Source organism: Malania oleifera, chromosome 9 (assembly GCF_029873635.1).
Source record: "Malania oleifera isolate guangnan ecotype guangnan chromosome 9, ASM2987363v1, whole genome shotgun sequence".
Classification (NCBI taxonomy): Eukaryota; Viridiplantae; Streptophyta; class Magnoliopsida; order Santalales; family Ximeniaceae; genus Malania; species Malania oleifera.
The window spans coordinates 8,360,901-8,383,396 of NC_080425.1; the positions used below are offsets into that span (position 1 = coordinate 8,360,901).

At 37.9% G+C, this 22,496-nt stretch overlaps 1 protein-coding gene across 2 annotated transcripts in view; it reads left to right on the forward strand.

The window, feature by feature from the left end:
* The window catches only part of LOC131164977 (eyes absent homolog), a 56,229-nt gene that overhangs the window by 20,359 nt on the left and 13,374 nt on the right, over positions 1–22,496 (forward strand). For both annotated transcript variants that reach the window (XM_058122553.1, XM_058122554.1), the window contains exon 4: positions 14,975–15,068. In XM_058122553.1, the coding sequence (XP_057978536.1) occupies positions 14,975–15,068 (94 nt within the window). The remainder of the gene's footprint in view (positions 1–14,974; positions 15,069–22,496) is intronic.

Genomic DNA, 22,496 nt, shown 5'->3' on the forward strand with positions numbered 1-22,496 from the left:
TGTGAATAATGAATAAATTAGGAAGGTGGATAAACGTAGGAGATTTTTATTTTATTGTATTTTATTCTGTAGGGAGATTATTTCCTTATTTAGATTAGTTGATTGTATTATAAAAGATTGGGATGTACATATGTGAATTGAAGAATTATTCATATAGAATTCTGCTTACATGCATGTCCTTGAAGTGTTTTAGAGTGACGACATGCTCATGCTTGCTATCTTATTAACAGAATGCCATCCTTTTTTCTTGGTGCTAAAATTCCTTACTTTGTTCTCTTTCAAAATACTTCTTTGTTCTCTTTACCTCCTTGTATATATAGGTGTGTGTCCTTTGTTCATCAATCAACCCTTGGGGTGGATAAGTTGGATCCTTGAAATTGTGTTTTTCTGGGCTACTCATGTGGGGATGTGTTGTTATAATCCTACGTATTTTAGTCTATACCATACTATTCAGTCCTTGAGTGTTTCTACCCACAATGAGTCTATTTCTCCACCCAATATTCTTAGTTTATTATCTCTGCCTAGTCAACCACTTGTCTCTCCATGTAGTTTGACTCCTTGTTGCCTCAATCATCCTAATTTGTAGGTGTATTCATGACGATGGCTCGACGGAAGAGAGTCCCCTCTAGCTTCAATTGCTAATTCTTTGGTTTCCTTGTTTGATGATCCCATTTCCCATGATGTTTTTTTTTTGGATTAAAAAAGAAGATTTTATTAAGAAGAAGTACAACAAGGAGAATAAGAAATCCTCCTTAAAAAGATAAAAGGAGAAAGGGAAAAAAAAATCAAAACATCACGGCCAGCCATTCAAATTACAGATTAGAAAATGAAAACCTTTCGAAACATCTTGCTTCAAAAACCTGCCATGAAGCTAAAATATTGAATTCTATCCAAAAGCATAATAAAAAACATTCTCTTTTTAGGGGAAATGCAAACATTCCTTTCCAATCAAAACCCCCATAAAACTACAAAAGTTACACTCCTTTGCAATGTGGAAGCATCTTTACTCCTTGCAAAATTTGTAAAATAGATAGCCAACGAATCCCCATTTCCCACAATGTTGATCCCCCCATTGTTGTCTAGAAAGGTAAACACACATGTAAACAACATTCCATCTCCAACTTTGTTTACTATAATTTACTGTCACTTTCCTGTTATTATTTTGTTAGTACTCTATCTTCCGTTGCTTTCTTGAATCTATTTGTGAAGCCTTTGCCCATTTTGGATAAAGGATTGCAATGGTTGAAGAGATTTATGTATTATAGGAAAATGATACTTGGGAATTGGTATCTCTTCAATCTGTGGTTGGTTGTTGCTGGGTATATAGTGAAAATCAATCTTGATGGTTTTATGGCTCTTTTGAAGGCTTGCTGCTAAGGGATATAGTTAGGTGTAGGTTTGGGATTATTCAGACACATTCTCCTCGGTTGCCAAACTTGTTGTCTGTTATCTCCTTAGCCACCACTTGTCATTTGCCTTTGCTTTAGTTAGATGTAAATTTGCCTTCCTATGTGCTAAACTTTAGGAGGAGGTCTACATGGAGCAACTGTCTAGTTTGTTTTTCAACGGGAGTTAGACTTAGTGTATCAGTGTCTATCATTATATGTTTTAAAACATTCTCCGAGAGCATGGTTTGGTTTATTCATTGCTATAGTACTTGAGTTTGGCCTCCTGATGGTGTGCAAGAAATCACTCTATATTCTTTCATCATACTCCATTTTGTAGAATTCTGCTTACTATGTATGTTGATGATATTGTGATTATTGGTGATGATGATCAAGGTATCTAGGGCCTAAAGCATTTTCTATGGATGAAGTTTCAAATCATAGATTTGGGACTGCAATACTTCTTAGGTTAAAAGCATCTAGATTTGGTATAGAAACCGTTTTGTCATAAAGGAACTATGATCTTGATCTTTTGGATGAGACTGCATTGTTTGGATCCAAACTTGTTGATACACCCATGGATCCTAGCAGTAAGTTAGTGCTAGGTGTCACGGACCCCCAAAATGGGACTCAAGTAAGGGCCGTGTGGCACTCGTTGAGAGCTCTCCCTCGGCAAGTCAGCCAAATCTCACACGTTCAAGCCTGTAAGCACGAGCACCAGGTGAGTCTCAATACTCAAGAAAAACAAGGAACAATAGGATATCACATGAGCAATATATTCTTATACACCAAATAAGACTATAACAATCAGAGACATCACAATCCAAGGCAACAAAACACCACAATGAAAAGGACTACTTGTATTATTCAACTACAAGAAAATAACCATACAAATGATAACACAGATAATAATATATGCATTCTAAATCCCTGGAGAATACAATTATAGCAATATCTCTCTCCCCTTTTTCCCCATTACATTGTCACTTCCTAACATCCTCCCCCACTCATTTTATCGATGTCCTGGTTGATGTGTTGTAGAAGACCTTCTCACTCTTCTGATGTTGAAGTTGATGTTGTTGTCTTCGAATTTTTGAAATCTTCAATATTTTGTATGGCATGCTGAAGGTTTTCTGCCTTTTCCCAACTATTCTCTTCTTCCCCCAGCCCTAGCCACTGAACTAGAAATTGTTGTTATTGACGACCTTCTGCATTGACGACTCTATCTGCAATGATCTCCTGGACATCTTTGTTTACAGGCTGCTTTTTGGAAATTGTTGATCTCCTTATCTTTTGTCGGTGCGGATTTACTTCATCTGTGTGGAATGACTTTAAATTGCTTACATGAAACATGGGATGGACTGGACGTCTGTGGCTTTTCATCCACTCGGGTTGTTCAAGCTGATAAGATGCATGTCCCACCTTCTCGATCACTCTGATTGGACCTTCGTAACGGCGTAACAACCTTTTATCCTTGCCGTGAAGAAAGCGAAATGTCTTTGGCGGTACTTTTACAAGAACCAGATCTCCAGCTTCAAATTGTTGTGGTCGTCTCCCTTTGTCAGCCCATTTCTTCATGCGCTTCAATGCTTTTTCTAACCGAGCTCGGGTGACTTCGATGTTTTGCAACCAATTTTTTGTGAATTGGTATGCTTTCGGGCAATTTCCTTTGTATGGACCATCCAGAGTGTGCGGGAGAGTCGGTTGTTGACCTGTCACAATCTCAAAAGGGCTTTTATTAGTCGCAGAAGATTTCATAGAGTTAAAACAGAATTGTGCCGTGTCCAGTAAAGTAACCCAATTCTTCTGATTGGAGTTAACAAAATGTCGCAAGTATTCTTCCAGCATCCCATTAAAATGTTCGGTTTGACCATCTGTCTATGGGTGATAGCTGGTGGACAAATTAAAGTTTGAACCCATCAAGCGAAAGAGTTCACCCCAAAATCCCCCCCTGAATCTCACATCCCTATCACTGATTAGGCTTTCTGGAACACCCCAATATTTCACCACATGCTTGAAGAATAACTGAGCTGTCTTCTCTACTGAACATGGCTTCGAGACTGGTACGAAAGTTGCATACTTTGAGAACCGGTCAATCACCACCAAAATTGTGTCATAGTCCTCTACTTTTGGCAACGAGAAAATGTAGTCCAAAGAGACACTCTCCCATGGCCTGACAAGAACTAGCAATGGCTCCAATAAACCTGAGGTCTTCTTTCTTTATACCTTGTCTTGTTGACAGATCAAACAAGTTTTGGTACAACTCATCACATCGTCTTGCATATTCGACCAATAGTACCCTTGTGTAATCAATGTATGAGTTCTTTGCCATCCCAGATGACCAACCCACAATGTATCATGGCACTCTTTTAGTAAGGTTTTCCTCAAGTTTCCAGCTTTGGGCACATACTCTCCTGCCTTTAGTCATTATCAGTCCATCTTCTACCCAAAATTGTCGTGTCTTCCCTTCTTCTATTAGTTTGCTCAGTGACTGCACCTGTTGGTCTGTACTTAAATGTTCCTTGATAAGATTCTTCAAAGGTAACGCCACCCTACTAGTTGATAAAGACTGATGAGTTTCAATGCTACCAATTCGGTTTTTCTACTTAAAGCATCGGCCACTTCATTTGTCTTTCCCACTTTGTATTTAAAATCAAAATTAAATTCAGTTAGCTTCTCCTGCCAATGGGCTTGTTTTGAAGTTAGTCTAGGTTGTGACAAGAAGTGAGTAACTGCCACATTATCGGTTTTTACCACAAATTTGGACCCCAAGAGATAGTGCCTCCACACTCGAAGACAGTGTACCACCGCGAGAAGCTTTTTTTCCTATGCTGTATAGTTCCGTTCGGCACTCGTTAATTTTTTACTTTCAAAAGCAACTGGATGCCATTCCTGCAAAAGAACTCCCCCTGATGCAAAGTCATAGGCATTTGCTTGTACTTATAATGGTTTTGTCACATCAGGAAGGATTAGCACAGGATCTCCTACAATCTTTCCCTTTAATTCAACAAATGCTGATTGGCACTCTTCTGTCCACGCCCATGGTACCCCCTTCCTCAATAAATTTGTTAACGACACAACTCTTCTGGAGTACTCCTCTATAAACTTTCGATAGTAGTTGGCTAGGCCCAAGAAAGATCGCAGTTCTCTAACTGGTGTAGGTGCTCGCCATTCATTGATGGTTTGTACTTTAGCCGAATCCATCTGTATCTAGCCTTCCTCAATGATATGCCCCAAGAATTTAATACGCTTTTGAGCAAAAGCACACTTTTCCCCTTTTACATATAACTGATTTTCTTTGGATTTTTGAAAAACCTTCCGAAGGTGATCTTTATGTTCTTCTAAGGATGCGTTGAAAACCATTATGTCATCAAGGTAAACAACCACAAATTGATCAAGGTAGTTCCGAAAAACCTAATTCATTAGAGAACAAAGGTAGCAGGTGCATTTGTTAGCCCAAAAGGCATGACAAGGAATTCAAATGCTCCATACCGGGTGACACAAGTGGTCTTCGGTTCATCTCCCTTTACAATGCGCACTTGATGATATCCCGATCTCAAGTCCAGTTTAGTGAAATATTTAGCTGTACTTAACTGGTAAAAAATATCGGCAATCAGTGGAATGGGATACTTGTTGCGAACTGTCACCTTATTAAGAGCACGATAATCTACACACAAGCGCAAACTACCATCTTGTTTCTTCTGGAATAACACTGGGGCCCCAAAAGGTGCTTTTGAAGGATGGATGAACCGTACTGCAATTAAATCATTCAGTTGCCTTCTAAGTTCAATTAACTCAGGCGGCGCCATTCGATAAGGGGCACGTGCTGGCGGCTTTACCCCCGGAAAAAGCTCAATTTCGTTGTCAATCTGTCGTCGAGGTGGTAAAACCCTAGGTAGCTGTTTCGGGATTACCTCCTTGAACTCTTCTAAAACTTCCTTAATTTCAACTGGATATTTCCCCATCTCTTCATCTTCTGAGACTACCGGTAGAACCACGAAAGAAGGTTCTCCCCTTTTTACTCCCTTCTTAAATTGGAGGGCTGAAAGCAACTTCCCCTCATAGAAATTGTTGTAGGCTGCGGGGACCGCACAAGGTATACTTCCCTTTATCACAAGACAATCTGCAACTGGGATCGGCATTGAGCGTGTCACTTTAAAAAAATCCATCCCCAATACCACGTCAAAGTCATTGAGGGGTGCCACGGTGAAATCAGCTGTTCCAGACCATGACCCCATTTGGCATGCCACTTTAGGTGCCACTCCCACCGTGGTTAACGCTTGAGAATTCACTGCTTTTAACTTCCCCACATCCTTATCTACTTGTAATTCTAACCGTTAGGCTTCTGAATCAGCAATGAAATTATAGGTGGCCCCTGTATCAATCATGGCCTTGATTTTCCTTCCATTCACAAGTATATCAACATACATTAAGCCCTTCTCCTGAGACTTGTTGGTAACTACTTGACGCTCTAATGCCTCCAAAAATCTCAATGCTCTCACCATATTCTGTTGTTCTTCTGGGGTTGCTGTCGGGGTTTCGGTTTCCCCTTGAAGGGCCTTTAAAGCATTCAAAGCCTTTCGTTCAGGGCACTCCGCCACTCGATGTAGTCCCATGCAAAGAAAACAAGAGACCGGTTGACGCTCTCCACCCCCCGTTCATCCGCCCCTCCACTCCCTATTCATGGGCGTTCTTTTATCTTTCCAAGAACTATTTGTCTCCTTATCCCTTCCTTCATTTGTGGGCTTATACATTTTATTGGGTCTGGAATCATTATTGGCGGATGTAGGGAAATTTCGCTTCCTAGAATTGTCTGAAAAATCATCCAACCGTTCAGCAGTAGCAAGGGCAAAAGAGAGATCACCGACACCTTGTCGACGCAGTTCATTCCTTGACCATGTCTTCAGACCTCGAAGAAAATGAATCAGTCTATCCGATTCGGTCATGTCTATGATGTCCAACATCAAGGTTTGGTATTCCCGTACATAACTCCTTATTGAGCCAGTTTGTTGCAATTCTATTACTTTGCACTTTGCTATGTACTCCACATTTTCTGGATAGAATTGGGTCTTCAACGCCTATTTCAACCCCTCCCAAGTGTTAATGACACATATATTGTGCTGAATATCATTCCATTTAGTTCTCCACCACAATTTTGCATCCTCGACCAGGTATACCGTTGCCATATTTACCCGATCCACTTCTGGATCCACTCGTGAGCACGTGAAGTAGTGCTCCATATCAAAGAAGAAATTATCCAGCTCTTTTGCACCTCGCGTACCTCCAAAACTTTTAGGTTCTAGTACCTTCAATCAAAAACCCTCACTTGGATCTGCAACCGGCCTTCGAGCTTTCTGTGCCACTACATTCACTTTCACCGTCATCTCTTGTAAATCCCTTTGAACCTGGTCCACAGCACTTTGTACATTGCCCATCTCTTTCAAATCTTCCTTCAAAGCAGTAATAGACTCCTTAACATCTTCTGCAAGGAAATTAAAATTATCCGTTAGCTCCCATAAGGAGGCCTCAAGCTCTATTGGCTCTCCCCGTTGGGACGAAAGAGATGGCAATATGCCCTTGATATGTTCCAGCCTACTCTCAAAGGCTTCTAACTGCTCGATACTCTTCTGGAAGGCCCCAAGCTCTCTTGACCTTTTCTCCAGGGATTTCACACGTGGAATGAATTTTTTAAGTTCCTCAAGTCTCTCTCCAAATTTTGATACCCCATAGAGATTTTTTCTGGGGTTTTCTTCAGCGGCCTCAAGCTCTGTTGGCATGTCTTTCTCCTTTATCAATGTTGTCACCAATCCTTGGAGTTCATCGCACGTTGTCTCTAGGGTTACAAGTTTTGTCTCAAGCGCCTCAATGCGCTCCACTTTTCCTGACTTGTTTCTCATATTACCACTCATGGTGCTCGCACACACTGTGCTCTGATACCAATTGTCACGGACCCCCAAAATGGGACTCCAGTAAGGGCCGTGTGGCACTCGTTGAGAGCTCTCCCTCGACAAGTCAGCCAAATCTCACACGTTCAAGCTTGCAAGCACGAGCACCAAGTGAGTCTCAATGCTCAAGAAAAACAAGGAACAATAGGATATCACACGAGCAATATATTCTTATACACCGAATAAGACTATAATAATCAGAGACATCACAATCCAAGGCAACAAAACACCACATTGAAAAGGACTACTTGTATTATTCAACTACAAGAGAATAACCATACAAACAATAACACAAATAATCATATATTCATTTTAAATCCCTGGAGAATACAATTATAGTAGTATCTCTCTCCCCTTTTTCCCCATTACATTGTCACTCCCTAACACTAGGCCTTTTGGCTAAGATCAAGTGTAGATATGGGGGATTTGTTGCCCGATCTAGGATAGTACTAGAGGCTAGTTGGAAGTTAAATTATCTCACAAGCACTCGACTATATGTATCTTTCGCAACAAGTGTTGTGAGTTAGTTTCTTGATTCTTTGAGAACAAGTTGTTGGGATGCAGTAAATTGTATCTTGATATATCTCAAAGGTGCACCTAGAGAGGTCTCTTATATCAAGACCAAGGTCACACTTATATTTAGGGATATACAAATCCAGATTGTTTTAGATTTGGTCGGGTCACCTTCCAACAAAAGATTCACAGCCGGGCTGAGTTAGAAACAACTTGTGGTTAGGTCAAGTGCTGAGTTAGAGTATAGGGCAATGACTCACACTATATATAAACCTGTTTGGTTGAAGAATATATTGGAAGGATTGGGTTTTCTACATTCTCAATCTATGGAGTTGATGTGTGATAATCAAGTTGCTATTCATATTGCCTCCAACCTAATCTTTCCTAAGCGGACAAAACACATTGAAGTTGATTGCCGCTTTATTCAGCAGAAAATTATCACTACCACTCATTTGTAGTCTGGTTGCAGCTTGCTGATTTATTCACTAAGGCCTTGAGGGGTGCTTGTGTTAAATTCATTTGTAACAAGCTAGGAGCATATGATATTTATACTCCAGCTCGAGGGGGAGTGTTAATGGGTAATTTGGTCATTTAGCATTATTAGTATGTGCTGGTGTTATGTTGGTAAGCGTGAGTTAGTAAGGGTATTATGGTCATTGGTATATACTTGATATATATTATAAATAGAGGGAGATACCTATCGTTATGATTAGGTCTTCCATTTAACTCAATACTTCAACAAAGAGAAAAAGGAGATAATGAATCCCCATGCTTCATCCCCCTAGAAGTTCAACAGCAAGTCCTGCGTGCTCCATTGACAATTACTGAAAAGGACATGGAAAAAAGATGGCAGCTATACCTCTTCATCTTGATCCAAAATCCTTCTCATCTAGAACTCCATCCAAAAAAGCCAATTCACCCTGTCATAAGCTTAGCAAAATTTAACTTTAAATATACTTAATCTAGTGCATCAAGTTTGCCAACAAATGGGTTTTATAATTTTGTTACCAGTTTGTCTTTAGGATGCTTGTTCTTCCAAGAGTATGTGCAATGGTACATTGGGGCATTTGACTCCCAGTGCAATATTTATTGTTTTTTTCAGTCATGTTTATGGCGATATTTTTTTTTTGATAGCAAAAGAATATTTATTAGTAGGAAGAGAATTTACACGAGGGAGAAAAAGACATCTCCAGAATAATGCCTGGAACAATCCAGAAAAAAAACAGCTAAAAAATACCAAGAAACAAAAGACCAGCATTCCAAAATGTTCTTCCAATCTCGATGTAACTCATGGAAACTAATTCGTCTGAAAAAACCAAAACCAGTGCACCACAATGACGCCACATATTGAATTTTATACCCAACCAGCGCCAATTTAATTTCTTCCCATTGAATATCCTTGCATGATGCTCCAATCATAAGCTCCATAAAACTGCAAGTATTCTGCACTTCCATAGGACTGTTTTATCCTTTCTCCTATCAAAGGCTTTGAAAGAAATAGCAACATTTCACCAACTGAAGAAGGAAAAACCCAGCTCTCTCCAGAAATACCGAAAAGCATATTCCAAGTCCTCCAAGAAAATTCGTTGTGCAAAAGCAGATGGGAAGCTGTCTCAGAAATTTGGTAACAGAGCAACATGCATTGGGAGAAAGAGCTTTCAAAGGTCTCCCAATTTGCAGCAAGTTATCAGTATTAATTTTATTGAGCCCAACCAACAAAGTGAGAGCCTTAATTTTTGGAGCCTTAGCCTTCTAAATGAAATGATAGAGTGGGAAAGAAGCATTGGAGTGAGTCAAAAATTCAAAAAAAAAAAAAAAAATTGCAAGAAAACACTCCCGACTGATCCAAATACTAAGAATGAACGTTCCACCCCGAAAAGGATTACTCGCATTCAATAGAGATAACAAATAAGTCAGCTTCACCAACTCCCTATCATTAAAAACAACAACAACAAAACCAAGCCTTAAGTCCCATTAGGTGGGGTTGGCAACAAGAACAAATTCAGGGCTATTAAATCCTTACTATCTCATTCCAAGTTACTTTAGGTCTACACCTACTCCTTCTACTGCCTCTTATAGTAACAAATTCACTCTTCCTCACTAGTGCACTATGTGGTCTATGTTGCAAGTGCCCAAACCATTTGTGTCGTCCCTCCCTTATCTTATGTATTGCATCTTCTTCAATTTCTTCTTCAGCTTTAACTCTTTGTATTACATTGTCTTCAATTTCTCCTTCTTCTTGCATAATAGATCCAAGTTATCGAATTCTACTAGTGCTATTGATTTTTTCATCATCAAGTTTAAATTTTGTCTCCAATATTCCTCCTACTATTAAATTACATTTCATATATTTTATCTTATTTTTACTTATCCTAAAGCCTCTAGATTTTAAAGATTCTTCTTTAATTTTAACTTGGATTCCACTCCACCCGTAGTCTCATCAATCAAGACAATATTATTTGCAAACAACATACGCCATGGAACCTCATTTTGGATAATCCGAGTCAGTTCATCCATTACTAAAGCAAAAAGATAAGGGCTCAAAGCAGATCCTTGATATACACCTATTGTAATTGGAAATTTTCTAGTCTCTTCATCTATAGCCCTAACACTAGTCATTACTCCATCATACATATCTTTAACGAGATCAACATACTTACTACATACAATTTTTTTTCTTTTCTAAAACACCCCATAGAACTTCCCTAGGTACCCTATGATGCGTTTTCTCTAAGTCAATAATTGCCATATGCAAGTCTCTCTTCTTTTCCCTAAACTTTTCTATTAATCTTCTTAACAAATATATAACTTTCGTAGTGCATCTCCCAGGCATAAAACGAAATTGATTTTCTTAGTCCTTCGTTTCTAGCCTTAATCTTTGTTCAACTATGAAAGTCGAGGTGTGATCCCAAGAGGGGTGTGAATTGGGTATTTTAAAAACTTTATGAGGAAGCTTAATTAATTTTTAATCTGATTTTACAAGTGCTCTAACTTCTTAACAACAGCAGTCTTCTCAACAGATAATTTTATCAATTTATATCTCCTTAAATGCTAATGAGTCTAAGCTAAGATTTCAATATGAAACCAAAGTACACAATATTGACAATACTTACAGCAGATCAATATTAATAAAAATATTCTCAGCCACAAAATAGTTTATACTATAACTTGAATAAGTGATAAACTAACACAATTAAATTCCCAGCAGATTAAATCAATATGATATGCTTAAGTACTACAGATTTCAATCAATAAAAATATTCACAACAGATACAAATCAAAATAAATATGCTTAGAAAGATGAATAGGTAAGGTAGAGAGTGACACCAGATTTTTTACAAGGTTTGGCAACCATGTCTATGTCCTTGCCTCAAGCAACCCGCTATGAGGATTCACTATGCCTCCTTCAATAGGTTGAGAAGCCTCTCTCTTTAGTAGGCGGAGATACCTTTTACAAACCCTCCTTCAATAGGCGGAGTCAACTCTCTCCTTTACGTAGGTGGAGTTACCTCTCTCCTTTGCTTGGGCGGAGTACCCCACTCCTTCACTAGGCAGAGTCGATTCTCTCCTTTACTTAGGTGGAGTTACCTCTCAAGAGAAAACACCCTTTCGCTTGTTCAACAATTCAATACTAGAACCGTTAGAATACACAGCAGTTGTAAGAGGAGGGTTTGTACAAAAAGAAGCTCTCTGAATAGAGTAGCTGTACACAATCAAAACTAATGCACTCTCAGAATGATATTGATACGAAGCTCAAAGAGTATGACTAGGTTTTCTGGTTTTGAAAAGCTATAAGTTTGAAGAGAACAAACTCAGAAAACTTTCAGCAGTGTGCGGAGCTGAACACAATCAATCTCTATGTTCTATTGTATAATCGGTGTATTCAGTGTTTAAAACACGTTTAGGGTTAGCTATTTATATGTAGGATTGTAGGTTTGAATAATAGCCATTGTCATGGTTTTAAATCGTGGTAGTGAGTAGCGTAATGTAACGGTAACGGGTGAAACAGGAAGCTGGAGTAGCGGATGTTACATAACGGGAAGCGGGTGTAACGGCCGTGAATTTTTTTGAAACACGCACACCCTTGTGCATATTAGCGTACTTGCATGTTTTAAGCTTTTAGCCCTTCTTAGAAAGAGTTTTAGTGTATTTTGGATCCTTTAGTTCGAGTAACTAAGTTATTTGGTAAGGGCAACAAGTTTACATATGTTTTCAACCACCATTGATAGAAAAATTATGTGTGTGTGTGTGTATTTATACTTCTCATTGTTCTTCTCTGTGATAAATTCTTATGTGTGCTAAATTAATTAATAAAACAAAATACATTATACACTCCATTAATCTATTAGACACATAAGACATACGAATAATACAAATATAAAATAGCTAGAAAAGAAAGAAGGTTGAGGTTAAAAAATATAGAGCATAAATATCACATTACTAATATTGTCAAAATAAAATATTTTCCTAACAAGTTAGTATTTTCAAATTGTTAATGAATACATCTATGGTGAGTATTTAAAGAAATAGTAAATTTTGTATCATTGTCATCCTCATTATAATCTTTTCACCCTCTTGCCACTTGGTATATTGAGAATGATATATGAAAGAGAGGGAAAAAGTGAGAAGAAAAAATAAAAAATAAAATAATTTTTTGGTGTAACAGTCCTATAGTGGTTATGTAACGGCTGTAGTGGCCTTTACGTAACGGTCGCGGTCCATAACGGCCGCTACAGTCGTGATTTTTCTTCCCACCGATTTCGCGGTATGTAACGGTATCGGTAACCCAAAAAACCGTTACGTAACGGTCGCGGCCATTATTTAAAACCATGGCCGTTGTATGTGTTTTGGTAACTTAATATATGAGAATCATGAAGATTTTCTGCCGTTTGCGAAACTTATCGCAGCACTTCGGTCGACTGAATCATATGTTTAGTCGCCCGAACCAATTAAAATCAGGATTTCCAAATTGGCAATAGCCATTCGGTCTATTGAACTCTAAGTTCGATCGCCCAAACCAACTGTGTCTGGAACTTTAACAATGGCAGTAGCCATTTGGTTGACTGAACTTGAGGTTCGGTCATCGGAACTCTCTGATGCCGGACTAGTTTGTTCAGAGTTCTGCATTCAGTCGATTGAGCATGATGCCTCAGGCGCCTGAACATCCTGAAATTCAAATTGCTTTAGATTTACCGAACTCTCTGATGCTAGACTAGTTTGTTCAGACTTCTACATTTAGTCGGCTGAGCATGATGCCTCAGGCGCCCAAACATCCTGAAATTCAAATTCCTGTAGATATTTTATTCCAAAAATGATTTTAATATTTTGAAATAATATTTGGACTTTGTAAAAAATATTTTCCAAGACTTTAAAAGATATCTAGGGTCCAAATAAATATCCTAAGAGCTTCATAACAAAAACCAACATGAGATGTACTTACATGAATTCCTATTGTACAATACACATAACAACCTATCTAGGTTTTCATGTCCTTAAGCTTAGTCTTCCAAGCTTCATGTCAATAGCCATCTTTCATTTACTTGTGTGCTTCATGGCTTTCCAATTTGCATATTTCATTGTGCTTTTATACTGTAAAACCTGTATACACGCTTAATAGCACAATTAGATGCCTTGGTTTGTCATGATCAAAACGAGATTAAGCCTTGTTAGGCCAACAAACTACCCTTTTCCATAGTTTCATTATATGACTCGTAAGTTTAATTCTACGATAGTTATTACAATTTTGAATGTCTTCTTTATTTTTATATATAGGTATTAAAGTGTTTTTCCTCCATTCTTTTGACATTTTCTTAGTTTTTATAATTGTGTTAAATAAATTAGTTAATTATATAATTTCGTTCTCCAAGCTCCAATTGGGATGTAATATGGTCCTATAGTTTTTCCATTTTTCATCTTTTTGAGTGCGAACTTAACTTTGTTAACTCTAGTATTGCAATAAATCACATATTTTTAGTCGTTTCCTCATTTGTCAATTCTAAGTTTAAGCCTTCTACTTGGTTTTCATTAAATAGCTTACTAAAGTAACTTCGCCATATTTCATGTCTTCTTCTTTAACCAAGGGTCCAAGACAATATCATCCTCACTTTTTATACAGTTTACATTACCTAAGTCCTTACTCTTTCTTTCTCTAGCTCTAGCAAGTTTAAATATGCCTCTTGCCCCTTCTTTTGTATCTAATCTAGCATACAAATTGTTAAATGATCAATGTTTAGCTTCACTAACGATCTTTTTTTTGCATCTTTTGTTGTCTCTTTATACTTTTCAAAGTTTTCCATGCTTCTACATTTTTCCCATGTTTTATACCAAATTATTTTTGTCTATACAGTTTTTTGGGCATCTTGATCTCACCACCAAATTTCTTTGGTATTTGAGAATTTTCCTAGATCCCTTTCATTAAGAGGTCTCTGAAGATGGAGATTCCAGGAAACCGATGGGCTACTCAAATCCTTAATGAAGAAAGATATAGGCATATAGCTCAATTTTACTCGGAGCTTAGTCTAAAAAATGAGGGAATGAAGTGGATAAGGATGCATTACCTAGCCAAGGGTCTTTCCAAAATGGATCCGAGAGCTTGATTTCACTTGTTGGAGATTTTTCTGGTCTTAAATCCTCTAAACTTCATAATAAGTCCAGAACTTCCACCTAATAATCATTGGTGTCTCCTTTGTGGCCATTTAGTGCTCTCATCCTTTACATTTCTTATATTTAACTCAATACTTTATCTGTTGGTATTGATTGTTGGCTTGCTTGTCACTAAGTATATAGTTTTTATTTCTTATGCTGAGTTTTCAGTTTAATTTTCAATGTTTCATACCTCTGAAGTGTAGTGAGTTTGAAAATGATCATGGAATTTTAAAAACACATGGTTAGCCAGGGCTTTAAAGGGCCTTTAATTTTTATTTCAGGTTAAAATTCAAACAACACTAGAAGTAGATCCATTCAAGTTGGTTTGAATAAGAACATTGTGTGTGTGTGTGTGTGTAGTTGCGTAGATCTGCATTTTCTTCTTTGATTGTTTTCCAAAATTAATTTATGTTTCTATAAAAGCCGCATTGAATGTTCATAATTATGGAGTCTGATGCTGTGGATCGATTCTCTCTATTCCTGCAGGGCTTGCCTGGTATTCTTGATCAGGAGTCGGTTAAACTTTTGGATGATTTGTATGATATGACTGATAGTTATACAGATAGATGGCTTTCTTCAGGTATGCTAAGTTATTTGATAAAAGGCTGTGTTGAGTCACTTGTCAGTGATGCATTCTGGAAGTGAGCCTTTCCCCCTGTCTTCCTACAGATGTTTGTTACATAAGAATGGAAAAATGAACAAAATTGACTCATCAAGGTGTGCCAATTTTTATGCATTGTGGTTGTATTATCTATGTTATAGAAGATAATGTAATTAAAATATTGGTGGCTTAGGCATGCTCACTGTACTAACTTGGTTTTTGTTTTGTGTCTTGCTTCTTTGAAAGCTTTTTTCAATTTCCTTTTGTGATATGGTTTTAAATAACGGCTGTTACGTAGTGTAACAGCCATTATGTAATGGACTTTCAAGGCCCTGATATTGATACGGACCGCTATAGTAGTGAGGAAAAAAATCATGGCCATAATGGCTGTTATGCTTCCATAACTGGCTGTAATGTGCATTTCACTTCTTTTACAGGCCGTTACACCCTGTTACACCATCGTTCCCTGCTGAAAGGCCTATGTACTGAAAAACACCTCATTTGCTCCTGATTTTTCTGAGTTTTGCTGCAATTCTCCCTCTCACCATGGTCGTCCAGATCCAGTGATCTGTGGCTGCCAAAACAGAAATTTGTGATTGAAATCACTTTATGAAGTACTGCATCCCCTTCCCTTTTGTTTGACATTTTATCCATTTGGGAAGAAATTTGTTGCTGTTTGGAAGTGATTTGGGTAGATTTGAGTAAGAAATCAAGCTAGAAACTTGGGATTTGGGTAAATCCGAAGAGGATTTGAGGCTTTCAGCTTTGAAGAGGGTTCAGGAATGGAGATGCTTTGTGTTCATGAGTTCCTGAGTCTTGATTTCCTGTTTGTGGGTTTGCCTACTTCCAGCATGTACAATTTATTCCACCCCACTTCTTTTATTTATTTTATTTTTGTGGGCGCTAAAGCAAGTTAGGCAGCTTATTAGCTTAACCAATTAATTTGCTACTTATGACTTAAGCTTAAACAATGCTTATAGCTTAAGTGCTTAATTAATTAATTTGCTACTTATAGCTTAAGCTTATGCAATGTTGTAACTTTAACTATTTCCACTTATTACTTAGTACTTATACTTTTAATTGCTAATGTGCTACACTTGTAGGTTAACTAATTAATTTGCTTAATGGGCCTAAATTGCCTAATCCCTAATGGCCGAAATTGCTATGCTTAGTTATTGATATTTGAATATTAGCATTTAGAAATTAAAATTATGTCCCAAAGTTGGTATGCTTATTTATTGATATTTTGAATATTAGAATTTAAAAATTAAAATTTTTAGAAAATACAGTAGAATATGTAACTATTAAGTATTAACTATTAAGTGTTAAATACAATGAAACTACTATCTATTTAGTCTTAAATTGCTTAATGGGCCTAAATTGCCTAACCCCTAATGTCCCAAATGCTTATGCTTGCTTAGTTATCGACTTATTGTATTTTGAATAGTAAAATTTCAAAATTAAATTTCTAGAAAATGATAAAATTATATGGAACTATTAAATGTAAATATTTCACATACTGATACTGGTGAATTTCATATATATATGTATAATTGTATATTGACTCATTTTATGTTTCTAATTAATTGGTTTTCATTTTCAATTACATTTCTAAATTTTTTAATCATTAAAGTAGTGGAAAGTATAAAAAAAATGACTTTTCCTGTGAACAGTGCACTAAAGTTAATATAAATATCATGTTGCATATTAAAAAGTGTTGTTCATTGAATAAAAGTGGTCAAAATTCATTGAAAATCATGTTTTAAAAGATTCCATGCTTATTCTTCAATTTTGTCATGGTTGTGCATGCATGAAAAAATTCATGGCCACTACGACCTCTTCCTGTTGCGTAACTCCGCTTCTCTGCGTCTGGTGACATCTGCGACCGTTACGTGGTGTTACCTGTGATTGCAATTTAAAATTGTTAGAGGTTGTATATGTCTTTTAGTATTATTATTATTATTGAGCGTGTTAGTATGTTAATTAGTGAGAGTTAGTTAGGGTATTATTGTTAGTAGAATGTATTTAATTTGTATTAGGAAGAGACTTATCTTCAACTGTGGTCATTCATTTTAATCAAATCTAAACTTGGTATCAGAGCGTGATCCTGCCTAAACCCTATACCACAAAAAGCCATAGCCAGAGGACCCCCACGCGCTCCCACGCACTGGCCAAATGTCGGCAGGGCTGACCCCACACGCCGGCCAAATGTTGATAGAGCCGACCCCATGTGCTGGCGCTTGGCTGGTGCATGAGTGAAGTTCCGTCCACTTTTTTTTTTTTTTTGTCCTCTGCCATGCTCTGATTCCTTCTTTAGACGATATTAAGCTGTTAGGCCAGTTTTTTTGCTAAAAAATTCAACCTTTTTCGACCATGCACTCGCGGTATTCCGTTAATTTTTGTTCAGGGTTTGTGAAGGCTTCTTTGAGAGTTTTTTTGGAGCCATGGCAGCATTCGTATGTTCAGTTGTGGGGCTGTGGCAGTGCTATATTCATTGGTGAGTTGTTCACCTAATTTGTGGTTGTGTCGGTGCTTCACATAGTTTGTGATTGTCCCGATTATTGATTTTTCTTCTTGTTTTTGGCATGGCTGCTGATTTGTGAGTGCTGTGGCAGTGCTATATCCGTTGGTGAGTTGTTCACCTCTTCTGCCATTGTGTCACTACTTCACATAGTTTGTGATTGCCTTGATTAGTTTTGATTGTTCTTCTTGTTTTTGGTGAGGTTGCTGATTTTTGAGTGTTGGGATGGAATCTATGAATCCCAAAAATTTGTTTCCTACGTCGCTGCCACAATTAACGACTCAAAAGTTGGAAAGAACTATGTTCAATGGTCTAAATCTGTTTGGATTCATTTAGTAGGACTAGGGAAATTTGACCACTTACTCCAATCTGATTCTTTTGATGAGAAGAGAAAATACGTGTGGGTTCAAGAAGATGCCTTGATTGTTTCCCTTTTATGGAATTCGATGGAGCCACAGATTGCATGGATGTGTATGTATCTAGATATGTGCAAATGTGCAATGAGATTTGGGATTATGTTAAACTTATATACTCTAGTAACATTACACGTATGTATGATTTATCCTAGGAGTACTTTTAGTTACCACAAGGAGATAGGAGCAGATTATTTTGGAGAGATGAAGCGTATTCATGAGGAGCTTAACATCGTGCAACCTATAACTGCTGACGTTTATGAGATGCAGAAGCAGAGGGAGCATATGGAAGCTCTTCGTGTTCTAGCAGGCTTGAGACCTGAGTTTGAGGCAGTTTGATCCTAGATGCTCAGTAGGGCTGAGCAGCCATCATTTGCTGATGCTTATTCTTGTGTTCTTCGTGCTTCCCTTAGCACACATTCTCCTGTTCTTGCATCTGGCTCTGAGAGGACAACATTTGCTTCACAGGGTGATTCTAGTTCTCTATCAAACAACCACAAAAGTTATTGCGGTAGTTTGGGTGGTCGTAGTGGTAAAGACGGACAAGGCATAGGTACTTCTTGCAAGTGCACTCATTGTGGACGGAATAATCATATAGTATTGAGCAGTGTTGGGATCTTCACGTGTTGCCAATGTAGCCACCACTAACTTCACACCTTTGGGGGCAGCCAATGCAGCCACCACCGACTTTCACCTTTGGGGCCGAGTTGGGGGCAACGTATTGTATCTATGTTAGAGGGAGAGTATTCCAAGTTCTAGCAGTATCAAGCGTCACAACAAGCTTCACTTCCCTTTGCATCTCTTGCCCAAACAGGTAATCACACAGTATTCCTGTCATCTAGTACCTCTTGCCCTCATCCACGGGTTATTGACTCTGCTGCCACTGATCATATCACAAGTATACCTAGCTTTTTCTCTACTCGTGAATATCCTGCAAATTTACCTTGTGTTACTTTTTTTGATGAACCCTCTATTGCAGTTAAGGGAATTGGGACTGTAAGTCCCACTTCTTCTATTTCTCTTCTTTCGGTTTTATATATTCCAAAATTTCCTTTCAATCTTAAGTTTGTTAGCAAAATTACTAAATCCATGAATTGTTCAGTGACATTCTTCCCTGATTTTGTGGTTATTTGGGATTTGAAGACAAGGAGGACGATTGGCGGAGGGCGTGAAGCTAGTGGACTCTATCACTTTGAGCCGCTATCTCCTTCTACCGCCTAAACTGCTGCTGCCACACCTTTCCAAATTCATTGTCGCTTGGGTCATCCTTCATTGGAAAAGCTAAAATGTCTTGTGCCTAGTTTGAGTTCTATGTCTAGTCTCGGTTGTCCATCTTGTTAGTTGGGAAAGCACCATCGTGTTTCTTTCGCAATAAATGGGTTGCAAGCCCTTTTATGTTTATTCATTCAGATGTCTGGGGTCCTAGTAGGGTCGTGTCCAAGTTGGCTTTCCAGTACTTTGTAACCTTTGTGGATGATCGTTCAAGAATGACTTGGTTATATTTAATAAAGATCATTCTGAGTTATTTCATGTATTTTGTGCCTTTTGTTATGAAATAAAGACTTAAATTTGGTTTTCTAGTTCGAATACTTCGAAGTGATAATGCTAAAGAGTTTTTTAGTGCACAATTCACTACTTATATGACTCAATTTGGTATTGTTAATCAATCATCCTGTACCCACACTCCTAAACAAAATGGGGTTGCAGAGCAGAAAAATAGACATCTTCATGAAATCACTTGCACCTTACTTTATCAAATGCATGTAACTAAAGTGTTTTGGAGTGATGTTGTACTTATTGCTTGTTATTTGATCAACAAAATGCCATCCTTTGTTCTCAGTGGTAAAATTCCCTGCTCCATTCTCTTTCCTAATTCACCTTTATTTATCTTCCTCCTTGTATATTTGGGTGTGTCCTTTGTTCATCAACTAACTCCTAGGGTGGATAAGTTGAATCCTCATACTATAAAATGTGTCTTTTTGGGCTACTCATATACTTAAAAGGGATATCATTGTTATAGTCCTATGTTGCATCGCTTCTTTGTTTCTGTTGATGCCACCTTCTTTGAGTCTACACCTTACTACACCTAGTCATTGAGTGCTTTTGAGCTCAATGAGTCTCTTCCTTTGTCTAATCTTCCAAATTCTATGTTGCTGTCCTTGCCCAACCAACCGAGTCTCCATGTAGTTCGAGTTCTTGTCATCATCTTGATCACCCTAATTTGTAGGTGTATTCACAACGGTGGCTCCAAGGTAGAGAGTCCCCTTTAGCTTCTACTACCACGCCTTTGGTTTCCTCGTTTGATGATCATACTTCCCATGATGTTGATCCTTCTATTGTTGTTGGGAAAGGTAAACACACATGCACTCAACACCTCATTTCCAATTATGTTTCTTATCCTCCTATTATTGTTTTGCTATTGCTCTGTCATTTTCTACACTTCCTAAATTTGTTTCGGAAGCATTAGCCCATTATGGGTGGAGGGATGCTATGGTTGAAGAGATGAATGCTTTACATGACAATGGTACTTGGGACTTGATACCTCTTCATCTTGACAAGTTTATGGTTGATTGTCTCTGCGTTTACACTGTGAAAGTCTACCCTGATGGTTTTGTCGCTCGTTTAAAGGCCTATCTTGTTGCTAAGAGATACACCTAGGTGTATGATTTGGATTATTCTTATAATTTTTTCTCTAGTTGCCAAACTTACTTTAGTACGTCTGTTCATCTCCTTGGCTACTACTTGTCACTGGCCTTTGCATCAGCTAGGTGTGAAAAATGCCTTCTTGCATGGTGACCTTGAGGAGGAGGTTTATATGGAGCGACCACCTGGGTTTGTTGCTCAGGGGGAGTCAGGCTTAGTGTGTCGGTTGAAGAAGGCTTATATGGTTTAAAACAGTTTCCCAGAGCATGGTTTGGTCGTTTCAGTGCTGTAGTACTTGAGTTTGGTCTTCGATGGTGTTCTTTGGATCATTTTGTGTTTTGGTAGGATCCTTATTGTTTATGCTGATGATATTGTTATTATAGGTGATGATGATAAAGGTATTCAAAGTCTCAAAATTTTTCTACAGACTAAGTTTTAAACCCAAGATTTGGGACTGTTGAAATACTTCTAGGGTATAGAAGTATCTAGATCTCGTATCGGAACTGTTGTGTCACTGAGGAAGTATGTTCTTGATCTGTTGGATGAATATGAAATTGGCTTGTTGGGATCTAAAATGGTTGATACATCCATGGACCCTAACAACAAGTTAATGTTGGGTATGGGTGATTTGCTACCTAATCCTAGACAATACCAAAGACTTGTTGAAAAGTTGAATTATCTCACTGTTGCCCGGCTGGATATATCTTTTGTAACAAGTGTTGTGAGTCAATTTCTAGATTCTTCAAGGACAAGTCATTTGGGCGCAGTAATTCGCATCTTGAGATATCTCAAAGGTTCACGTGGGAGAGGTCTTTTATATCGTGATCATGGTCACACTTATATGCATGGATATACAAATGTAGATTGGGTTGGATCGCCTTCCGATTGAAGATGCACCACCGGGTACTGTGTCTTGGTTGGTGGTAATTTGGTTTCTTGGAAGAGTAAGAAACAAATTGTGGTGGCAATGTCAAAGTACTGAATCAGAATATAAAGCTATGGCTCACACTGCTTGTGAACTTGTCTAGTTAAAGAACATGTTGGAAGAATTGGGTTTTTCGCATTCTCAGCCTATGAAGTTGATGTGTGATAATCAAACTGCTCTTCATATTGCCTCCAACCCAGTCTTTCATGAGCAGACGAAACACATTGAAGTTGATTGCCACTTTGTTCAGGAGAAACTTGTGCAGAAGCTCATTACAATCGCATATGTGAAGTTGGACATGCAGCTTGCTGATTTGTTTACCAAAGCATTGGGGGGTGCTCGTGTTAAATTCATTTGTAACAAGCTAGGAGCATATGACATATATGCTCCAGCTTGAGGGGGAGTGTTAGAGGTTGTATGTCTTTTAGTATTATTATTATGGAATGTGTTAGTATGTTAATTAGTGAGACTTAGTAAGGGTATTATTGTCATTAAAATGTGTTTATTTTGTATTATAAATGGAGGAAGAGACCTATCTTCAAGTGAGATCATTCATTTCAATCAAATCTTAACAAAAACCATGTCTTGTGATCATTCTTTTTCACTTTGATTGTTTTTATTTTGTATTTTTGCTAAAAAAAACTTGCATTCAAAGGATTTTTCTGGTGTATCTGTTTTTCCTATGGAAATTCATGCTGGAATACACGAAACAGGCATAGTCATTATTTACATAATGACTCTGCTAACAAAAATTAAGCTGGCAGTTGTAGTGAAATTGTTTCTCAATAATAATAAAATCACAACTATATGATTGGCAACAAAAGGCTTTTAATAATCTTTCACGGGTTCGAGGTGTGAAGGCTCTTGGTTAGACACCTTGTTTTCTTGTTGCATTTTGGTGTTCA